This window comes from Trichoderma reesei (genome assembly GCF_000167675.1).
Source record: "Trichoderma reesei QM6a unplaced genomic scaffold TRIREscaffold_25, whole genome shotgun sequence".
Classification (NCBI taxonomy): domain Eukaryota; kingdom Fungi; phylum Ascomycota; class Sordariomycetes; order Hypocreales; family Hypocreaceae; genus Trichoderma; species Trichoderma reesei.
The window spans coordinates 170344-188849 of record NW_006711172.1 but is presented as its reverse complement, the minus strand read 5'-3'; the positions used below and the strand labels follow the sequence as shown (position 1 = coordinate 188849).

General features: G+C 54.6%; 9 protein-coding genes across 9 annotated transcripts; 4 read left to right on the top strand and 5 right to left on the bottom strand.

The window, feature by feature from the left end:
- Positions 1-759: 759 nt before the first annotated feature.
- TRIREDRAFT_68436 (uncharacterized protein) lies at positions 760-1614 on the top strand (the record flags this gene model as incomplete). The annotated part of the gene is made up of 3 exons (XM_006968723.1): positions 760-1214; positions 1317-1478; positions 1560-1614. 3 exons carry the CDS (start codon positions 760-762, stop codon positions 1612-1614), a joined length of 672 nt encoding a protein of 223 aa, XP_006968785.1.
- A 442-nt stretch (positions 1615-2056) lies between these two features.
- On the bottom strand, positions 2057-4509 carry TRIREDRAFT_68582 (uncharacterized protein; the record flags this gene model as incomplete). Its single annotated transcript, XM_006968662.1, has 2 exons — positions 2057-2311; positions 2368-4509. 2 exons carry the CDS (start codon positions 4507-4509, stop codon positions 2057-2059), a joined length of 2397 nt encoding a protein of 798 aa, XP_006968724.1.
- A 909-nt stretch (positions 4510-5418) lies between these two features.
- On the top strand, positions 5419-6060 carry TRIREDRAFT_5536 (uncharacterized protein; the record flags this gene model as incomplete). The annotated part of the gene is made up of 1 exon (XM_006968624.1): positions 5419-6060. The coding sequence occupies one exon, from the start codon at positions 5419-5421 to the stop codon at positions 6058-6060; it is 642 nt and encodes a 213-aa protein (XP_006968686.1).
- A 13-nt stretch (positions 6061-6073) lies between these two features.
- On the bottom strand, positions 6074-7420 carry TRIREDRAFT_111226 (uncharacterized protein; the record flags this gene model as incomplete). Its single annotated transcript, XM_006968661.1, has 5 exons — positions 6074-6558; positions 6643-6771; positions 6829-6930; positions 7066-7207; positions 7280-7420. 5 exons carry the CDS (start codon positions 7418-7420, stop codon positions 6074-6076), a joined length of 999 nt encoding a protein of 332 aa, XP_006968723.1.
- Positions 7421-7977: 557 nt separating this feature from the next.
- On the top strand, positions 7978-9615 carry TRIREDRAFT_68605 (uncharacterized protein; the record flags this gene model as incomplete). The annotated part of the gene is made up of 4 exons (XM_006968722.1): positions 7978-8091; positions 8189-9039; positions 9143-9348; positions 9437-9615. The coding sequence occupies 4 exons, from the start codon at positions 7978-7980 to the stop codon at positions 9613-9615; spliced, it is 1350 nt and encodes a 449-aa protein (XP_006968784.1).
- A 536-nt stretch (positions 9616-10151) lies between these two features.
- TRIREDRAFT_68438 (vacuolar import and degradation protein) lies at positions 10152-10893 on the bottom strand (the record flags this gene model as incomplete). Its single annotated transcript, XM_006968660.1, has 3 exons — positions 10152-10218; positions 10295-10652; positions 10737-10893. Coding segments are annotated over 3 exons (582 nt in total), but the record flags the coding sequence as incomplete, so codon positions are not given.
- A 1195-nt stretch (positions 10894-12088) lies between these two features.
- Positions 12089-12608, bottom strand: TRIREDRAFT_111222 (uncharacterized protein; the record flags this gene model as incomplete). Its single annotated transcript, XM_006968659.1, has 3 exons — positions 12089-12252; positions 12339-12517; positions 12568-12608. The coding sequence occupies 3 exons, from the start codon at positions 12606-12608 to the stop codon at positions 12089-12091; spliced, it is 384 nt and encodes a 127-aa protein (XP_006968721.1).
- A 693-nt stretch (positions 12609-13301) lies between these two features.
- Positions 13302-14171, bottom strand: TRIREDRAFT_123690 (uncharacterized protein). The gene is made up of 5 exons (XM_006968658.1): positions 14107-14171; positions 14003-14040; positions 13823-13918; positions 13599-13750; positions 13302-13544 (listed from the first exon to the last, which is right to left on the bottom strand). Exons 1-5 carry the CDS (start codon positions 14142-14144, stop codon positions 13404-13406), a joined length of 465 nt encoding a protein of 154 aa, XP_006968720.1. The 5' UTR covers positions 14145-14171; the 3' UTR covers positions 13302-13403.
- A 287-nt stretch (positions 14172-14458) lies between these two features.
- On the top strand, positions 14459-18138 carry TRIREDRAFT_51734 (coatamer complex, beta subunit). Its single transcript, XM_006968721.1, has 4 exons — positions 14459-15030; positions 15110-15530; positions 15578-17576; positions 17636-18138. The coding sequence occupies exons 1-4, from the start codon at positions 14726-14728 to the stop codon at positions 17782-17784; spliced, it is 2874 nt and encodes a 957-aa protein (XP_006968783.1). The 5' UTR covers positions 14459-14725; the 3' UTR covers positions 17785-18138.
- The last annotated feature ends 368 nt before the right edge of the window (positions 18139-18506 follow it).

The following is an 18506-nucleotide window of genomic DNA, read 5'->3' as shown; positions in this document are numbered from 1 at the left end:
CAGCGGTTTGGACATACCTAGGGCTGTAAAAGTATTAGTAGTATACATGTACATTATTGAGGATGCTGATAGAGGTTGCAAGGATGAAAAGAGAAAAAAGGGCCAATGCTCTGAATTCGAGATGCCATTCTCCAGATTCACACAGACATCCATCAATAATCCAATCCTCCATACCTACCTTATTCCACCCAGGCAAAAGTACCCGCCCCCGTACGCAACCCCCCCAGGCCTGATCCCACCAATCCCCAGCACCACCCAAGGCCCTGTACTAAGCTCCAGCAAGCTGTAGCTCATCCCAGCGCCCATTGAAACCCCAGCTTTAAGCCTAAAGCGACCCTGACCTGACCAGCCAGCACATGCACATGCACCCAATCGCGCCAGGCTCATGTGATGCCCTTGCTATTAATCGCAACCTCCACCTTAAACAGCATGCATATGCAACCATCCCTCTCGTCTACCTCGGATTTCTCCCTCACTTCTTCCCTCCTCCAGGACACCTGCACGCCTCTTTCAAAACTCTTCGCAAAAGCCCAACAGCATTCCTTATCCGACACCTCTCTTCACAGACACAACCGCATGCTTCCATAACCGCCGTCCAACCCCCCAGTCCTATAAACTCGCCCGCCCTCGAACAACAACCTCGTCGAACCGATCCCCTCCGGCCTCCAAAACCTCGAAACCACCACCACCACCACCAGCAACACCACCATCGCCAAATCTCTCTCCCACAGCACAACAGACACACCCAAATCAGAAGCAATGGACTTTGCCCCCTACCAATCCTCCCCCCCAGAACACGCCCGCTCCCCGCTCTCCTCCCCCCGCGCCTCCGCCGACCTCGCCCGCCGCCCATTCTCCCCCGTCACGGCCGCCGCAAAGGCCATCGCCCGCAGCCCGCCTCCTCTGCAGCACCCCCAGCCCCAGCGCGCCTGGAGCGGCGACCTCGACGGCGCTGCTGCCGCCGCCAACAGCGGAAACTTCTTCAGCAACAACAACAACAACGGCCGGGCAAGCAGCAGTCTATGGGGCGGTTTCGGCAGCGGCAGCGCGGGCGCGAATTCCCCCATGCCGGGGACGTATCCCGCCGAGGTCAGCGAGTTTGACACGAGTCTGGGGCTGAGGCTGGATTACGAGGCGTGTTTGGCGTATCTTGCGTTTCCGCCTGTAGGGGCGGTGATTCTCTTGATCTTGGAGCGGAATAGCGACTATGTCAGGTAATTTTACGCCCTACCATACCATGCCCTGTTCGTTATGCTAGCGATTGGAGAGTTTTTGGCGCATTGAGGGAAACTGACGGGATTAATGTCTGGTTATAGGTTCCACGCCTGGCAGTCTGCTCTCCTCTTCACAGCCATCATGGTCTTCCACGTCTTAATCTCCTGGTCGTCCTTCCTGAGCTGGATCTTCTTCCTCGGGGACATTGTTCTGATTGGATTTCTCACGCTGAAGGCATATCAAGACGCAGAGATACTAGACAGGTAACGAAAAAAAAAACCCCCAGAGCACACTCTATCACACCAGGATCACAGAACCTCAAATCTTACAATTTTCACAAACAGATACGAAGTTCCCTTCTTCGGAAGGATAGCGAGCAGATTCCTAGACGACGAGTAGACGTTAGAGCGGCGCGCGCACGCTTTTCATTTCATTTTTTTTTCTCTCTATGTGGCTCTGGGCTGGGCTGGGTTGGATGTAAAAGGATGGGCTTCGGTCTGGTTCGGCTTTGTTCTCGTGTCGCTGGACATCTGGTTGGATGCGCATGCATGTTCTGTCCCTACTACTACACTTATATACCCCTGTTCTCTGGCGAGCATATACAACTGTTTGCAGCCATTCGAGGCTCCGAATAAACCATGTGGTATGCTTGTTCATTTAACGTGATTTACATACATACAACCATACCATACCTCATATAGGCGGTCTCTTAACATCGATTTACGATATAAAGCCCAGCGTCTCATACCAACCTCCGGCTCGTCTTGCTCTTCTCAAATCTTCTTTTGCTCATAACTTTTACAACGCCATGCTTCGAATCAAACATCCACTCATCCTCACCCTACCTGGACAACACGCCCTGTACATACCCCTTGATGACAGGCTTTTCCGCAAACACCACCTCCTGGATCGTGTTTCCTTCACCGCCCGCTCCCTCCTCCAGCCACCTAGCCAGCAGATCGTTGCTCTCCTTTGGCTTCACCGAGTTGTCCCGCGTTCCCACCGTAATGTGCGCGACCCGGTTCACGCACTCCCACTTGTTCTCCTCGTCGACGATGCGGACCACAATCGCCATGATGCGGTCATCAAACACAACCTGTTTTTCAAACGTTAGATTGATGAAACTTAAACTTCCACACATGATCAGCTTACCCGCTCAAGAACCAAATCACACTCTCCAAGCTTGGCATCGTCACCCCCCGCAGCCTCATGAAGCTCGGTATACCGCTTCCACAGCTCCGGGTGCATCGGCGTCGTGGCCCTGTGCATCAGCGTAACGTGGAACTTGCGCTGCACCCTCCTCGTGTTCTTGAGCTGGAAGAAGAATCGCGAGGTTTCCGGGCCGACTCCCTTGAATGCCTTGTCCAGAACCTTGTCGATAGCATCCGTCGCCGTGTTGATCGCCATGTATTCGAGCGTCTTCTTCTTCGGCTGGGCCTTCTGCTGCTGCTGCTGCCCCTGTTTGGCGTGATCCTTCTTTCCGCTTCGGTCAGGGATAGTGTGCTTGAAGTCGGGGACGTAGCTCAGCGCATATTCAATGGCCTCGTCGAGCTTCTCGGGGCTTGGCATCTCCTTGACCACGTTGGGCAGAGACAGGTGCAGCTCCTTGACCACCGTCTCGAGATTCACTCTGCTGCCAACCGTGGGATCCAGGTCAATAAACAGATCGAAGCCGGCATCTGGAACGGAGTTGGGATTGCATTCTTCGAATCGCTTGATGAACCCTTCCATGACCTCCAAGAACTTGTACTGATCTGTCGCGGCATGAATCGTCTGGTGGTTGTCGCCTCGCTCAATGACACGCTCTTGGGTGACCCGCCGTATCTCATCAATCGACTCTTCGTCGTGTCGGAAATTCAGGCAGACGATCCGAGCTTCAGGGTTCTGTGTCTTGACGTCGCCAATGAGCTGCTTCCTCTCGTGCCTCTGTGCGTTATTCCGGTCCGCAAACACCACGGGACGGTCTTTCAACTGGTCCATGATGGCCTTGACAAACCTCGGCGGACGTCCTTTGCCCGAGATGTTGTCGTTCTGAATGTGGCCCCAGCCAAAGAGATGCGTCAGTGCCAGAGCCAGCGTAGTCTTTCCGCAGCCAAGAGTGGCAATGGGCGCCAAGATGACATCCTTGGTGACTTCCGTCATGACAACACGATCCAGGACGTCGAGGTTGGCGGCATCTGCTCCCTTGAGGTTCTTGTACGCGAGAAAGTCGTCTCGTAGCTTGATGATGCCGTGGTTCTGGTTGTAGAGCTTGGACAGTTTCGGATCTGCCGCCAGCTGTTTCCGAGCATAGCCCAGGTATTCCTCGGTGATCTTGACGTGCTTCTTGAACTTGGGCTGTTTTCCAGAGATCATGGCCTTGGTGCATTCTCGCCACTGCCGGTACATCAAGTAAGGCTCCTCAAACTTGTACTTGAAGAACCAGTCCTGGTAGGGAATTTGGGAAGGGTTACGGGACATTTTGCACCGAATGACAAACCCCTCGACGTCGCGGCCGGAATATGATCCCGTCTTGGCGACGTCGTCCAGGAACGTCTTGACCTCTTGCACGTCGTCCATCAACAGTAAGTCCACCTGGAGGAATCCCCACTGCTTCGCAAACTCCTGCACCTGGTTGCTCGGATAAGTTGCAAACTCTGGGAGGTTGAGGTTGATGCCGTGAAGGTAAAGGCCGGCTTTTTCATTCTCGTAGGCAAGAATGTGCTCTTCAAACGAGTCATCGCAAAGCTCTGCCACGGCAGTGACGTTCCGGGACCGCAGCTCTCGCGCAAGATCCTCCTTTGTCCTGCCCAGCGCAGCCAGCTGCTTCTCGAGTCGAATCTCTCCAGCTCGCGCATGGCTGATCTCCACGTCGCCGCGATCACCGGTAGAGTGCTTGCTGCAGACAAGCAGCGTGTCGTCCTCGAGGCCAGCCACAAAGATGATGCAGCCGTTCTCCTTGAGCGTCAGCTCGTACGGCCCCTTTGTGTTCTTGAAGATGGCGTCCCACTTGGTGTCATCGGTTTCGCCGACGTTGAAGAACTTGTCGTAGCCTCTGACGGCAATTTCCGGTGTGTTCTTGCTGGTCTTGGTGGTGAAGAGACCGCGGGCGTAAGTGGGCAGGTTCTTTTTCTTGTAGTCCCAATCCTGCATGCGCCACGAGTCCACGGTGATGCCGTCTCGAGACGGCTTGACCTTGAAGGTCGTCTTTTTGCAGGAGAATCCGCCGTGTCGCTTGTCTTTCTTGGCCGCCTCCAGAGCTGAGATCATCTGGGAGACGGCAGCCACATCCTGCGGCGCGTAAGGGGCCTCCATTTTCTCTACTCCGTATGCTTTGAGAGCTGGAACAAGCTGGTTAAGTGGTGAGATGGAGGTTGTAAGGGGAAAGAAGCTGTGAAAGATGAGGTCGCAAAATCGATGCCCAGGCAGTAGCGCAGAGGTCATACACCAGCTTTCCCCGGCTGCTGCTTCGATGGTTTGTCCACGACAACGAGAGACGACTATCCAGTGATTCAGCTGTGAGCCACAGCTGGGTCGTCTTATTTAATCCCTTTCAGCTCGCCCCCCAGCGTTGATGCAAGGCACACACGGCTTTCCCTGCAGCAGCACGTCTCGAGCCGGTTAGTCGTACCAAAACACTGCCCTCTTTTACTCAGCCCTGTAAGTTTGGTGAGTCAGACGGAGACTAAGCGCGGCCTGTGAGCTCAGGATTACTCCTCACCGAAAGACTTGGGGCAAGTACAGACTTGACAAGGGACGATCGACCAGGATTTGACTGGAGTCCTTGAAGGCGTTCAATAGGTGAGAAAGGCGAGGTTCTGATGTCTTCCAATGACGACGAGAGAGATTCGATATTTTAGCTCTGAGTGTGTGGGTCAGCAGTCGAAAGATCCGGGCCTGTGCAGATCGCCTGTTGCCGCCTGAGGGCGCCTGAAGGTCCCTGGGCTCGGGCAGCAGCAATGCCCACTATAGCGGTTCGAGGCCCTGAATTACAGGGGGGGCCCAAGGCATCCATCAGCCAAACCTAGGGAGGTACCTACCTTATCGATGCATGGATCAAATGATGGATGTCACCTGCAATTATTGTCATGGTGGGGGAGGGGCAACTTCAAGATATTTTTTTCCCAAGAACAAATTCTACCCCTCCATACCAGCCAACTCCCGGTTTCGCATAACCAGAGAGCTTCACCGAATAAGCTATCACACACATAATACGAGCTCGCCATGGCATCGTCAAACCCATTCCTGCTGGCAGCCGACAACAGCCCCGCGCTGCTGCCTCTACTCCGGGAAAAGCCTGCGCTGGCCTCGGCCCAGGACGAACATGGATACTCGCTCGTCCACGCCGCCGCCAGCTACAACCACCTGGATCTGCTCCGGACGCTGATCGAGGAATTCAAGGTCGATGTCAACCTCAAGGACGAAGATAACGAGACCGCGCTATTCGTCGTCGAAACTGCCGCCGCTGCCAAAGCTCTGGTTGAGCTGGGCGTGGACGTGTTGCACAGAAGCTTGGAGGGGCTCACGGCGAGGGAAAAGATTGAGGGCGAGGCCGACTTTCCCGAAGTCGCCGCCTATCTGTCTACCGTGGAGTCGGCAAAGGCCGGAGAGGAGCTCGAGGCCACCGCCGCTGAGTTCAACAAGAATGCTCCTGAAGGCATGAAGGTCACTGTCGGCACCATGGACGAGACGCAGGACATTCCCGCCGAGGTCGATCCCGAGTTCCGGCGCCGAATCGAGGAGTTGGCTCAGCGGGAGGACTTTGACACGGCAGAGGGCCAGGCAGATCTGCGCAAGCTAGTGGAGGAAGCCCTCTCTGACCAAGGACTGGCCGAGGAGCGAAATGTGCGGTCCAAGCAAGCCTAGGCTCTGTCCCTGTTCAGTCTTGACTCTTGATCTCCCACAGGAGAAACTCTCCTGAGCGCTCGGGCGGCCGTAGGAAAGTGAGCTCGTTGCACCCGCCAAGGATATTGCGAGAGAACGTGGTGCTGCTAAGCGCGAACCACGACTGCGACGGGCAGCTGGTGATGATGTCGATGAACAGGCTTCGTAGCCAGCTCGAGGAGAAGAAACCTTGCCAACTCAGCTTACAGACTGGGGACTGGGCCACCTCGCCGTCGGCTTCGGGCGGTGCATATCGTGAGAGATAGGGGTCGATGTTGTCTCCCGCCACGACGCGAGGGCTTTCCAGTCGGACAAGGGACAGCCACTCGTAGATTTCCGTCGCGGAGTATTCGAGGGCCTCGCGGTCTCCCTGTGCGAGGATGGTGGGTTGTATGTTGAGGGGAATCTGGTTGATTCCGGTATCTGTGGAGAGCCTTGGCGACGACGTTCTTTCCGTCGCGTTGAGGCTCTGCAGCAGATCTGCATTCATAATTAGCGCAGTTAGCATGTATATACTCTTGGACAATGGAGACGACGCCAATGATCAATCAAGCATAGACCTACCAGAGCTGGAGGCGTTGCAGACAAGCCATGTCATGGGCTTGTTCAGCACCTGCTTGCATGCATAGGCCAATCTGTCAAACTTTTTCCTGCCGTGCAGCATCGACTCTTCCCTAAGGTTGTATGATACTTCTGTAAGGTGGATTAGCAACCCGTTCTGCAGACGGTTGAAGACAACTCAAGACGTACTCCACCTAGGCTTGGAGCCTCTATTGCCCTTGTTTCCGTAGGGTTTCCCCTCAAGGCCAGCGCGTTCATACGTCTCCCTATCGAGGTAGAGGTCCAGCATGCCTTCCCGAAGGGTGAAGAGATTTCCAATAGTCGTCTTGCCTTCGGAGAGCATCATGATGTTCCCTGATGCACATCAGCATTGGACCACGAAAGCGGATGGCTGCCCTCAAGCTCATGGCAGCTGTATAGGCGCACCTAGTTTGATGTACTGAGTGAGGAACTTTGTCTCCAGCACCTGGCCCAGTGTCATGATGACTCTGTAATAGACCGGCGCCTCACGCTCAGCCATCTTCTGGACAATGGTATCGCATATGTCCTGAGGGATAACCAAGTCAACCTAAGTTATATCAGCAATCTTGCTCCACAAGGCATCAGACACAGATATCATCTGCCCAACAACCGGACTCACCTTGTGGACAAAGTCGAGCTCTGAAATGGCCGTCCACGGCTTGCCTTTGCTCGGGGGCTGCTTGGGGTCGACGTGCCCCATGGTGCCGTACGTGACGAAGCATTTTGGCGATTGGTATATTGAAGGAGCTTGGTGCCGCATTCTGAATCACTTCACAAGGGGCTGTATTACTTGGCAAGAAAATGAGGCTTCAGAAGCGTTGTAATCGAAGCTTCAATCATTGACAGATGATGTCGGGTTCAAGAGGGAGAAGCCAAGATGCACGTCAAAAAGACGAAGCGCAGGGTACAAGGGCGATGTACCTTTTGAGAAGCAATCCGCCGAATCAGAGTCGGCGCTTCAACCTTTTTTTCTTGAATAGCGGGGCCACCACTTTTCATGTACATACCTACACTCGACTCATGAGACACAACTCTCATAGACTTTTCGCTCTCACGACATGAGATATAACTACTTGGTAAGTATAATGTTGTTTACAAGAAAATGGCTCGGTGGTTGCTAATTTCAAGATGAAATTATAGAAACACTACTTTCATTGATCAAATCAGCAACAGCACGGCTCATATAACTCTTCTTCTTTCTCCTTTCTCATATAGACGGAAATCGCGTCCTGGCTTCATGATACCCTGAGATTGCACCACATCCATCTCAACCCAACTCAAGACAAGGCCATGACAACATCAGAGTGCATACCCAAGATGGACTTTCTCATAAAGTTTGCTTCCGAGCATGAATCCTTCAGAGTGCCCGAAATCGAAGCCCTAGCCATCATCGAAAACCTCGACCTCAAGATCAAAGAATACGACCCCCAAGTAAGTTTCCCTCCCCAACCTCACCCCATCCCCTTCTCTCTCTCTCTCTCATATATCACCACCATATACTCATTACTTACTTTTCCGCTCCTCCCAGTCTCCCTTCTGCGTCGTCCAGCTCCCCTCCGTCGACGCCGCAAAGAAGCTCCTCCGGCGCTCCGTCCTCGCCCACTCCATCCACGAGCTCTGGGGCACCGCGCCCTCCCTCTCCGCCCTGCACCCCATCATCCAGTCGCAAACCGCCCACCTGTGGCCCCGGTACAAGGACTGCTCCTTCAAGTTCGTCGTCGACGCCTACCAGGGCGCCCACTCCAACAAGGAGCGCCTCGCCATCATCGACACCTTCAGCTACCTCCCCTTCGACGGCCCCATCCGCATGTCCAACCCGGACGAGACCTTCACCGTCTTCGAGTTCTGGCCCTTCAACAGCGTGCCCCTCAAGATCCAGCACCCGGACATGGTCCGCCTCGGCCGCTTCGTCGCCAGCTCCGCCCGCGACGTCATCCACAGGTACGACCTCAAGAAGCGCGGCTACATCTCCACCACCAGCATGGACGCCGAGCTCTCCCTCGTCACCGCAAACATCGCCCTCGCCGCGCCGGGGAAGCTCTTCTACGACCCCTTTGTCGGCACGGGCTCCTTCCCCATCGCCTGCGCCCATTTCGGCGCCATCGGCTGGGGCAGCGACATTGACGGCCGGAGCATGCGCGGCGAGGGCGACAACAAGGCCAAGAGCCTGCCGGGCAACTTTGCGCAGTACGGGCTCAAGGCCCAGCTGGGCGGCTTCTTCTCCGCGGATCTCACCAACACGCCCATCAGGCGGAGACGCACCTGGGACGGCATCGTCTGCGACCCCCCTTACGGCGTGAGAGAAGGCCTCAAAGTCCTCGGCCTCAAGAACCCTGAAAACGCCACATGGCTGATAGAACTCGGCATAAACGAATGGCAGTAAGTCCATCTACACCAACCTCCAACTCGAAACTTGAATGCAGTATCAAAGCAAAAAGGAAAGAAAATCGGTTTGCGACCTAACGGGACAAACTTCGCATAGATCACCAGACTACGTGCCCCCAAAGAAACCATACAGCTTCCTCGCCATGCTCGACGACATCCTCGCCTTCGCCGCAGACACCCTCGTCGATCACGGCCGCCTCTCCTTCTGGATGCCCACCGCCAACGACGAGGAGCAGGAGATTCCCGTCCCGACGCATCCCTGCCTGGAAGTTGTCGTGGTCTGCGTTCAGACGTTCAACAAGTGTATGTGATGACCTCCCCCTGACCTATTCTCCCCCTTAAGTCTTGGCATAGAACTTTTGGGATGCTGACTTGGTATTCCTTCGCTTAGGGTCAAGGAGATTGATCACATATCAGCGGCTTCCTGATTCTCAAGTCTCCAGCTCCGACCTGGAGGCACACGAGAAGCGGAGGCGGGAGGCTGCTGCTGCACACACAGGCACAACAGCAGATGACCTCAATCCCTTCCGCCGAGGGTACTTTCGAAAATTCGAGGCTGAAGCATCATGAGTAGACTCCAAGATACCATAGAAAGACACAAATAATCTGCCAGACCACATGCTGAGCCTCAAAGAGCAACATGGCGACAATTGCTTAGCATATCATGCTCACACCTCCTTTCACCACCGTTCAATGGTCATGAAGCCCCTTGTATTCCATACTTCGTCACGCGTCATTCATACCTAGCTAGAACCGTACTCGAAAACCCTTCTGACAACCCCAAAATACGAATTCTCGATTCCGAAACAAAAAAGGCCCTGTGCAGTGCCATCCCGACGTACCTATAATACTCAAAAAGCCGAGCACCTTGCACGCATGCTATGTATCCCATAGAACACCACATCCATAATCAATCCTCCCAAAATACAAAACAGGACTGGGAAAGTATGTCAAAGAGTAGAAAACGAAAATGTAAAAGAAAAGGAGGAGGAAAAAAATAAGAGAAAAGAAAGCCACCCCTTGTGGACATTGGTCTCCCTAAGGAAGATATCCACCACTAATTAAGTTGACCAGCGTGCGACACTCCTCACTTGACATGGACATCATCACCGAAACTCCATGGCACTGAAGCATCCCCGATCAGGAACATGCTTCAACTCTAGCTGTTGAAACCTACACACAGAGCAATCAGTCTCATGGTCCTCATCAAGGTATAAAGGGAGGCCTAGGGCACGTGGGTATGGCTTACTTTTCGCTCTTGGAGTGGAAATAGATGCCGCTAATCTCTCCCTTGACCTGGTTGAAACAGATGTAGTAAAAGCCCTCAAATGAGGCCCCAGTGATTGTTCGAACCCGGTGGTCGGGGACCAGGAAATGCTCTTTCCACCGCATAAAGATGTGGTCTCGTTGTGCGAGGTCAGTGATGGTGACGGGCCCCTTGCGAGCCATCTTCTGGTACGGCCGGAAAGCGCCGAATTTGGACCAGTGACTCAGGTCGACCTTGGAGTTGGCCCCCCAGTCATCGTGCTTGGTGAAGAAGTTGTACTTGGTGCCGATGATTTCTCCCTCAAAGTAGGTAGTGAGGGTTGGGTGGTCCTCAGTCAATCCTGTCGGCGAGGGTCGAGTTGGTTAGCCAGGTGCTGCCTATGACGCAATGGAGATCAAGATGTGCAGAGCCTGGGGTGACAAACCTTGGATACGCAAGTAGCCACAGAGAAAAGACTCGCGCAGGTCGACGTGCTTGATCTCGACCTGGACTTCGTAGACTTGTCTCTCGGATTGCTGTGTGCCGCGGAATCTGCTTCCGGGGCGGAGGAACGATGACGGTGAGATGGGAATTTTCTGTATCCAGCGTTAGCATTGCCAAACGACACCCTAGACAGCAACAACGGCATCACCGCAGCGGTATCCCTTACTCGTAGATTTGTGCAATCGGATGGCATGGCGGGCGAGCTGTATGCATCCTCTTCATACCACTCCAATGCGTCGGGCTCGCGTCGGACGGGGATCGAACGCTCGACCTGTGAATGTCCAGACACGGCGGATGACTCCCGACTGAGGCGATCGCTCGTGCCAGATCCCTGGTGCTTGAGGCTGTCGTCTCGCCCACTCAGGGCGGGAGATATGGCAGTCGTCCCGCTGGACGGCGGCCGGGGAGACGTAGTGTCGATGGGCGAGCCCCCCGCAGACGGCCGGCCGTCGATGAAGACTGTCTCTTCCGCTGCAGGGCCGTCGCGAGCTGCTGCGGATGAATAAGCTGTAGAGGCAATGCTTGTGGACGAGCTCTGGCTGGTGTCCATGTCTGACGTCGGTCGCGTGGTGTCTTGTGCCGGCCGGGAGGATCGAGACACGTGTGGCTGGTCCTCAGGACATGACGAGAAACTGTAGGGAGGCGGCGAGGACTGGTCGGGAGGCGGATTGGAGGAGGGAGTCGGCATTGTTGAAGCTGTGGACGAGGATGGGACAGAAGCGCCGGTTCGGTTCGTGGCAGGCAAGGCTGGTGCAGGAAGCCGAGAGGAAAGAGCAGGAAATGCGCGACAGCGGAAGAGGGGAAACGAAGAGCAAAGGGAATGTAGAATGTCAATTCCCTTTTCTGGTTATCAAGAAGACTTCGCTAGTAATTGAAGATGGCAGATGCTTCAGCCCTCGTTGACGTGATGAGGGCCGTTTCAGTCCGAGAGCGGATCGAGTTGCGATTCGAGCGGGAGGATGGCGGTGATTGAGTCCCCCGGAGCAGCACACAACAGGTACAAGTACAAGCACAAGCACAAGCACAAGCACAAAGCAGCAGGGCGACCCACGAGGCCGGGACGAGGGTCTTCAGGGATGGCAGGCAGCGTGCATTTCGCTGTCGAGTCCCAAATCCACAGACACGGGAGACGGCGGCGATGGCGACAGAAGAGGCGGACCAGCGGAGAGACGGAGACAGAGAGAGAGAGATTGGGATGGGTTTGGATGGCTTTTCTTCGGGAGGCAAAACCTGAAGTTGGGCGCTGGACTCTTACCTTAGAGGTGCAAGGCTCGCTGAGGACGGGAACCTACCTTATGTAGGCGGCGTATCCGATACAGCGACCAGCCCGCGCCCACTTGGGGCAGCGCCAAGTATGGGGTACTTTGTAGGGTTCTGTGCTGTTATCTGGATCGCTGCGGTTTTGCCTTGCTGGGCATCCATGGGCTGTCTGCCATTCAGTGCTGACCCTGGATAACCTGTAAGGCGGGTACAGTTCTTGTGACGAGAGGTAGTACTGGTGCAAGGCGGTTGACGTGACAGTTTGACGGACGTATGTACCTACTGATTAGAGGAGCAAGAGTCTCTGTTTGACGTTGATTGAGCGTCGAGATATTGGGGAAGCTGGGGCAAACATGTGTGAGTACCGGGTACTTGGCAGACCCAGAAGTGAAGATGGGATGGAGATGGGCTTTTGCGGAGGTGCTAGTGGCAGCTTGTGACAGCCTGCTGTACATGTACTTGCTGCACAGTTGGGCAGCAGACAGTTGCGATACTACAATTAGGTACCTTACCTTATGTCTACCAGATGGATGAGTGGGTATATTACGTTCATCTTGGAGATTGACATGGATCAAGGGGAATTGATATGAATCAAGGCAAGGAACAATGAGTTGATGACAAGGTGTCGGACATGGTCGTAGAACAGCCGAAACAGAGTCGCAACTGGATCGACCCTCGTCTACCGCAGTGTCACGGCACATCAAGATAGTCCTGACAGCGACAGGCAAGCAAAGCAAGCAAGCCACCATACTTGCATGTGGATCAGTCCACGAAGAAGGATGCAGCCCACGTCCCACCCAAGTGTCAAACACGCTTGCTGTTAAGCCACGGCTTGCTCAAGGTTCGGTTCGGTGTCTTACCGTCAGGCAAAGCAAGGGGTTCTGTCGTACTCAATGGGTTTGCACCGCTAGTAATGCTGCCAATCTGTGGCTTCCGTTCGGATCATGCCATAATACTAACGTACGTATCTTACTGTATCGCTAAATTACAAGTCTGATAGTGCTTACTTTGTCCAATTCGTGGAATCCGACGCAAAGAATCTAGGGCAAAAGATTATCCTTATTAAACGCCTCGAGAAAGCCATTCTAGGTAGGTACCCTTTCAGCTGTATTCCATGGATGCTATTCCTCAGCTTGTTCGCGATGTCCGCATGTAGTAGCTGCTCCCATTGAATCAAAAAGCCGCTTTTTTTTTCTTCTTGTAATTCCCATGCGCCAACCGAGACCTGGAATCTCTTCTCGCGCACGATGCGGCCGTCAACCCACCATCATGCGAACCGCCGATGCCTCAGTAAGGTCAAGGGTATCATAACTCTGCTCTGCCCGCGTCTTCAGCATGCCATGTCGACTCAGATGGGCTTGATCTTGAAGTGGAGGGCAATCAGGCTGAACACGAGCGCCTTCAGGTCCTGCACAAGGTAGTAAAACACTCGGAGGCCCTCGGGGTCGGCGGATTCGGTGACATCAGCAAGTGATCCAATCTTGGCTGTCTATCCAGGGGTTAGCATTGCATGTCATTGCCAAGGCTTTCAGGACAAACAAACCTCGAAAGAGATGTGGTCTCCTCCTAACCTAATCTCCAGCTCCTGGCGACCGTCCTTGTTCTTCTGCGGCCACTTGGAGTCGTCTTCCTTGATGATCTCGCTCTGCTTGACAATGCGCTTGATCTCGTCGATGACTGCGGAGCTAACGCACACTATAACACCGAGGATCAGTCTCCGTTTCTTCCTTTGGCAATATCTTTCATAGAAGATGCAGTGTCCCTTACTCTCTTTCCGGATCAGGCTGTCGTTTCTGTAGTTGGAGTTGTTTGCATATCGGGCGACTGCGCTGCGGCCGTCTCCAACGACGCGGAAATCGAATTCTGCCAAACACGTCAGCACCCAAACTGCGAATCAAGAAGCAGCGCTGAGCTTCTTCGGTGAACGCCTGGTGATTGTGGTCGTACCCAAGAATTCGTGGCCGAATCGGCCCATGTGGCCCGAACTGAGCACCTAATTAGTAGCTGAACTCGGCGATCGTGGCAGAGTACATTCGAGGGGCATCTCTTACTAGTATCGGATGTAAAACTGGTCGTTTGGTGCTGCCATCTCTGCTGTCGAGGCCGTGTCGAGTTGCACCCAGATCTGTCGCGAGGCTGGAGCAAGTTCGAACTCCAGGTCGTTCATAGGCCAGCTTCGTCACTGGATGGTGGGGCGCGGCAGAAAGCAGCGGGCGGTGAGCGAGTCCCTTGGCCTGAACCAGGTCCAACTTGCTGCAATTGAGGCACCAGCTCCGTCACGTGAGCCCCCACGCCTCGCTCCAACTGCTGCTTAGTGCCACCTTTACCAGCGAGCCATCGCCAGTTAAAGAGCCAGATTGTCTTGAAGCAGAAGCAGCCCAACAGCAGCAACACTCCCCTCCCCCAGTCGCCCGCCTCTCTCGACGCTCTTCCCGGCGACTCTGGCTGCTCGAGCCCTGCAATTGGTGCGGTAGCGACTCTCCGGCACATGGCTCTGGTGAGCTCTCCGCTACTCGACGCTCCTCCCGCGCTCTCTTGAGGCCCCTTATCCCTCCTCATCTACCCCCCCACCGCCGCGGCTTCGACGAGCCAGAACTCTCGCAGCTGTTCCGAGTCCTTATACGCCCCGAACGCCATCGAACGCCCCGAATCACCACACAGCCGGCCGCCATGTCTGGGTTCCTGGAGCACGCGTACAGCCTGGTGCACCAGGACAATGCCTCGGACGTGCCCTCGCTCTCCGACCTGCGCATGCAGCTGGAGAAGGGCACTGACGAGAGCAAGGTCGACACCATGAAGCGTATCTTGACCATCATGCTCAACGGCGACCCGATGCCGTCGCTGCTCATGCACATTATCCGATTCGTCATGCCTTCCAAGTACAAGCCGCTGAAGAAGCTCCTCTACTTCTACTACGAGATATGCCCCAAGCATGACTCTGCCGGCAAGCTGAAGCAGGAGATGATTCTGGTCTGGTTAGTCAAGCCATGATTGCCATTGGCACTTGTTTGTGAGCCAATTCGTACGCCAGAGGGCCGACTGACCACCCCGCAGCAACGGCATCAGAAACGACCTTCAGCACCCCAACGAATACATCCGAGGCAACACCCTGCGATTCCTCTGCAAGCTCAGGGAGGCAGAGCTTATCGAGCCTCTCCTTTCCTCAGCGCGATCCTGCCTCGAGCACCGGCATGCCTACGTCAGGAAAAACGCCGTCTTTGCGGTGGCATCCATCTACACACACTCGCCGTCTCTCATCCCCGACGCCGCGGAGCTGATTGCGACTTTCCTGGAGAGCGAGACCGACGCCACATGCAAGAGGAACGCCTTTGCAGCGCTCGCCAGCATCAACCACGATGCTGCCCTTCTATATCTCAGCTCCGTCTTTGATGGAATCCCCAATGCTGAGGAGTTGCTGCAGTTGGTCGAGCTCGAATTTATCCGCAAAGACGCTGTCCAGAATTCGCAGAACAAGGTAGGACTCTTGCAAGACTAGCCTTGGCCAGTAGCTGACATGGATAGGCTCGGTACCTGCGATTAATATTCGACCTCTTGGAAGCCGGCGCGTCCACTGTCGTCTACGAGGCGGCGTCATCGCTGACGGCCCTGACAAATAACCCTGTTGCCGTCAAGGCTGCTGCGTCCAAGTTTATCGAGCTGAGCATCAAGGAGGCCGACAACAACGTCAAGCTCATTGTCCTGGACCGGGTCGATCAGCTGCGCCAGAAGAACGAGGGCGTCCTCGATGACCTCGTCATGGAGATTCTCCGAGTCCTCAGCAGCACAGATATTGACGTCCGCAAAAAGGCCCTCGAGCTGGCCCTGGCCATGGTCTCCAGCAAGAATGTCGAAGAGGTGGTGCTGCTGCTTAAGAAGGAATTGTCCAAGACGGTCGACCAGGAGTACGAGAAGAACACCGAGTACCGATCCCTCCTCATCCACTCGATCCACCAGTGCGCCATCAAATTCTCCGAGGTTGCGGCCAGCGTGGTGGAGCTTCTCATGGACTTTATCGCCGATTTCACAAACACCTCTGCCGTTGATGTCATCAACTTCGTCAAGGAGGTGGTCGAGAAGTTCCCCGAGCTCCGAACCAAGATTGTCCACCGTCTGGTCTCCACCCTCAGCGAAGTGCGGGCGGGCAAGGTCTACCGCGGTATCCTGTGGATCATTGGAGAGTACTCGCTGGAGGAGAAGGACATTCGAGATGCTTGGAAGGGTATCAGAGCCAGCCTGGGAGAGATTCCCATTGTGGCATCGGAGCAGAGGTTGTTGGAAGAGCAGGATGGCGATGACAACAAGGACGACCAGACCAACGGCCACTCCAAGCCTTCGGCGCCCACTGGCTCCCGCAAGGTGCTCGCCGACGGCACTTATGCGACCGAGACTGCGCTGACGAGCCAGTCTTCCGCTGCCGCCAAGCTGGAGGCCGTCAAGGCCGCGCAGAAGCCGCCCCTGAGACAGCTCATCCTCGATGGCGACTACTACCTGTCAACGGTTCTGTCCTCAACGCTGGTGAAACTGGTTATGCGCCACTCAGAAATCTCGGCCGAGCACGCTCGAACCAACGCCCTCAAGGCCGAGGCCATGCTCATCATGATCTCCATTATCAGAGTTGGTCAGTCTCAGTTCGTCAAGGCGCCGATTGACGAGGATTCCGTCGACAGAATCATGGCTTGCGTGCGTTCCCTTGCAGAGTTCACCCAGAGGAAGGAGCTGGAGGAAGTCTGGCTCGACGATACGCGCAAGGCATTCCGTGCGATGGTGCAGGTCGAGGAGAGCAAGCGCGCCGCCAAGGAGGCCCGCGAGAAGGCCAAGACGGCCATTCAGGTCGACGACGTGATTCCCATTCGCCAGCTGTCCAAGAAGAACGCCACCGAGGGCCTGGACGAAATCGAGATGGACCTGGAGAGGGCAACTGGCGGCGAGGGCGGTGCAGAGGACCTCACGTCCAAGCTCAGCCGCGTTGTCCAGTTGACTGGTTTCTCCGACCCCGTGTATGCCGAGGCGTACGTCAAAGTGCACCAGTTTGATATTATCCTGGATGTGCTGCTGGTCAACCAGACGACGGACACCCTCCAGAACCTGTCGGTTGAGTTTGCAACGCTGGGCGACCTCAAGGTTGTTGAGCGACCGACGACGCAGAACCTGGGACCCCACGACTTTCACAACGTGCAGTGCACCATCAAGGTGTCGTCAACAGACACGGGCGTCATCTTTGGCAACGTGGTGTACGATGGCGCGCACTCGACCGACACCAACGTGGTGATCCTGAACGACCTGCACGTGGACATTATGGACTACATCCAGCCGGCGACGTGTACCGAGACCCAGTTCCGGACGATGTGGACCGAGTTTGAGTGGGAGAACAAGGTCAACATCAACTCCAAGGCCAAGTCATTGCGCGAGTTCCTGGACCAGCTCATGGCCTGCACCAACATGAACTGCCTGACGCCCGAGGCCAGTCTCAAGGGAGACTGCCAGTTCTTGAGCGCCAACCTGTACGCTCGCAGTGTATTTGGTGAGTACAAGATCCCGATGGAAGCATACTCTGAACCGTTACTGACTCTCTTGATGCAGGCGAGGACGCGCTGGCCAACCTGAGCATCGAAAAGGAGGGCGAGGACGGCCCCATTACAGGCTTCGTGCGGATAAGGAGTAGATCGCAAGGCCTTGCGCTGAGTCTGGGCTCACTAAAGGGCCTTAATAAGATTGGCTCGACCGCTTAGATGTCGGAACGCAAGCCAAGAGACGTGAGCGCGCATTATCAAAAACAAAACTAGATAATTTTTACGAATTCCTCTTTATATATCTTTCTTTTTTCTTCTTTCTTCGCGTGGTTTTTTCCCTTCTTCTTCTTGAGGAAAGTGTGTTTGTAGACAAACGGCTAGATGGCGGTGGTATAAGGACGCTCAGATTTTTTATCTTCACGTTGAATGAGACAAATGGGAAAAAGGGGGAGAGTGGATGTGCAAAAAGTCATGACGAAGAGGCTACTAGTGGGAGGTTCAGTCGTTTATTATATAGGTAGCCAGAATCTCTCTAAAGCATTGTAACAGAGTCGATTATTTCGTCCTTGTTAAGAGTCATCTCTTGTTTTCATTTTCTGTGTTCAATAGTTGCCCCATCTCATCTGCAGATGACAAGATGTATGTATCCCTCAACATATCATAAACGCAACATGACGTTCAGAGATAAAAAAAAAAGTAGCCGATTCATCCTGCAAGCCTCCAACAACCACGATAGACAAGACTCAAACTTCAATATCCCAGCGATGTGGAATTAACAGTCCTGTCCCTATCTCCCCTCCGTCCTCGTTGCCCTCAGCTGTCAAGCATTCGATTGGACTTCTCAATCAGCCAGCCCCTTGTTTCCCGACTTCTCCCCCTTTTGGGCAGCTCGCCCTTTCAGCGGTGATATGTACAGCGTATGTACAGGCAGAATGTGCAAT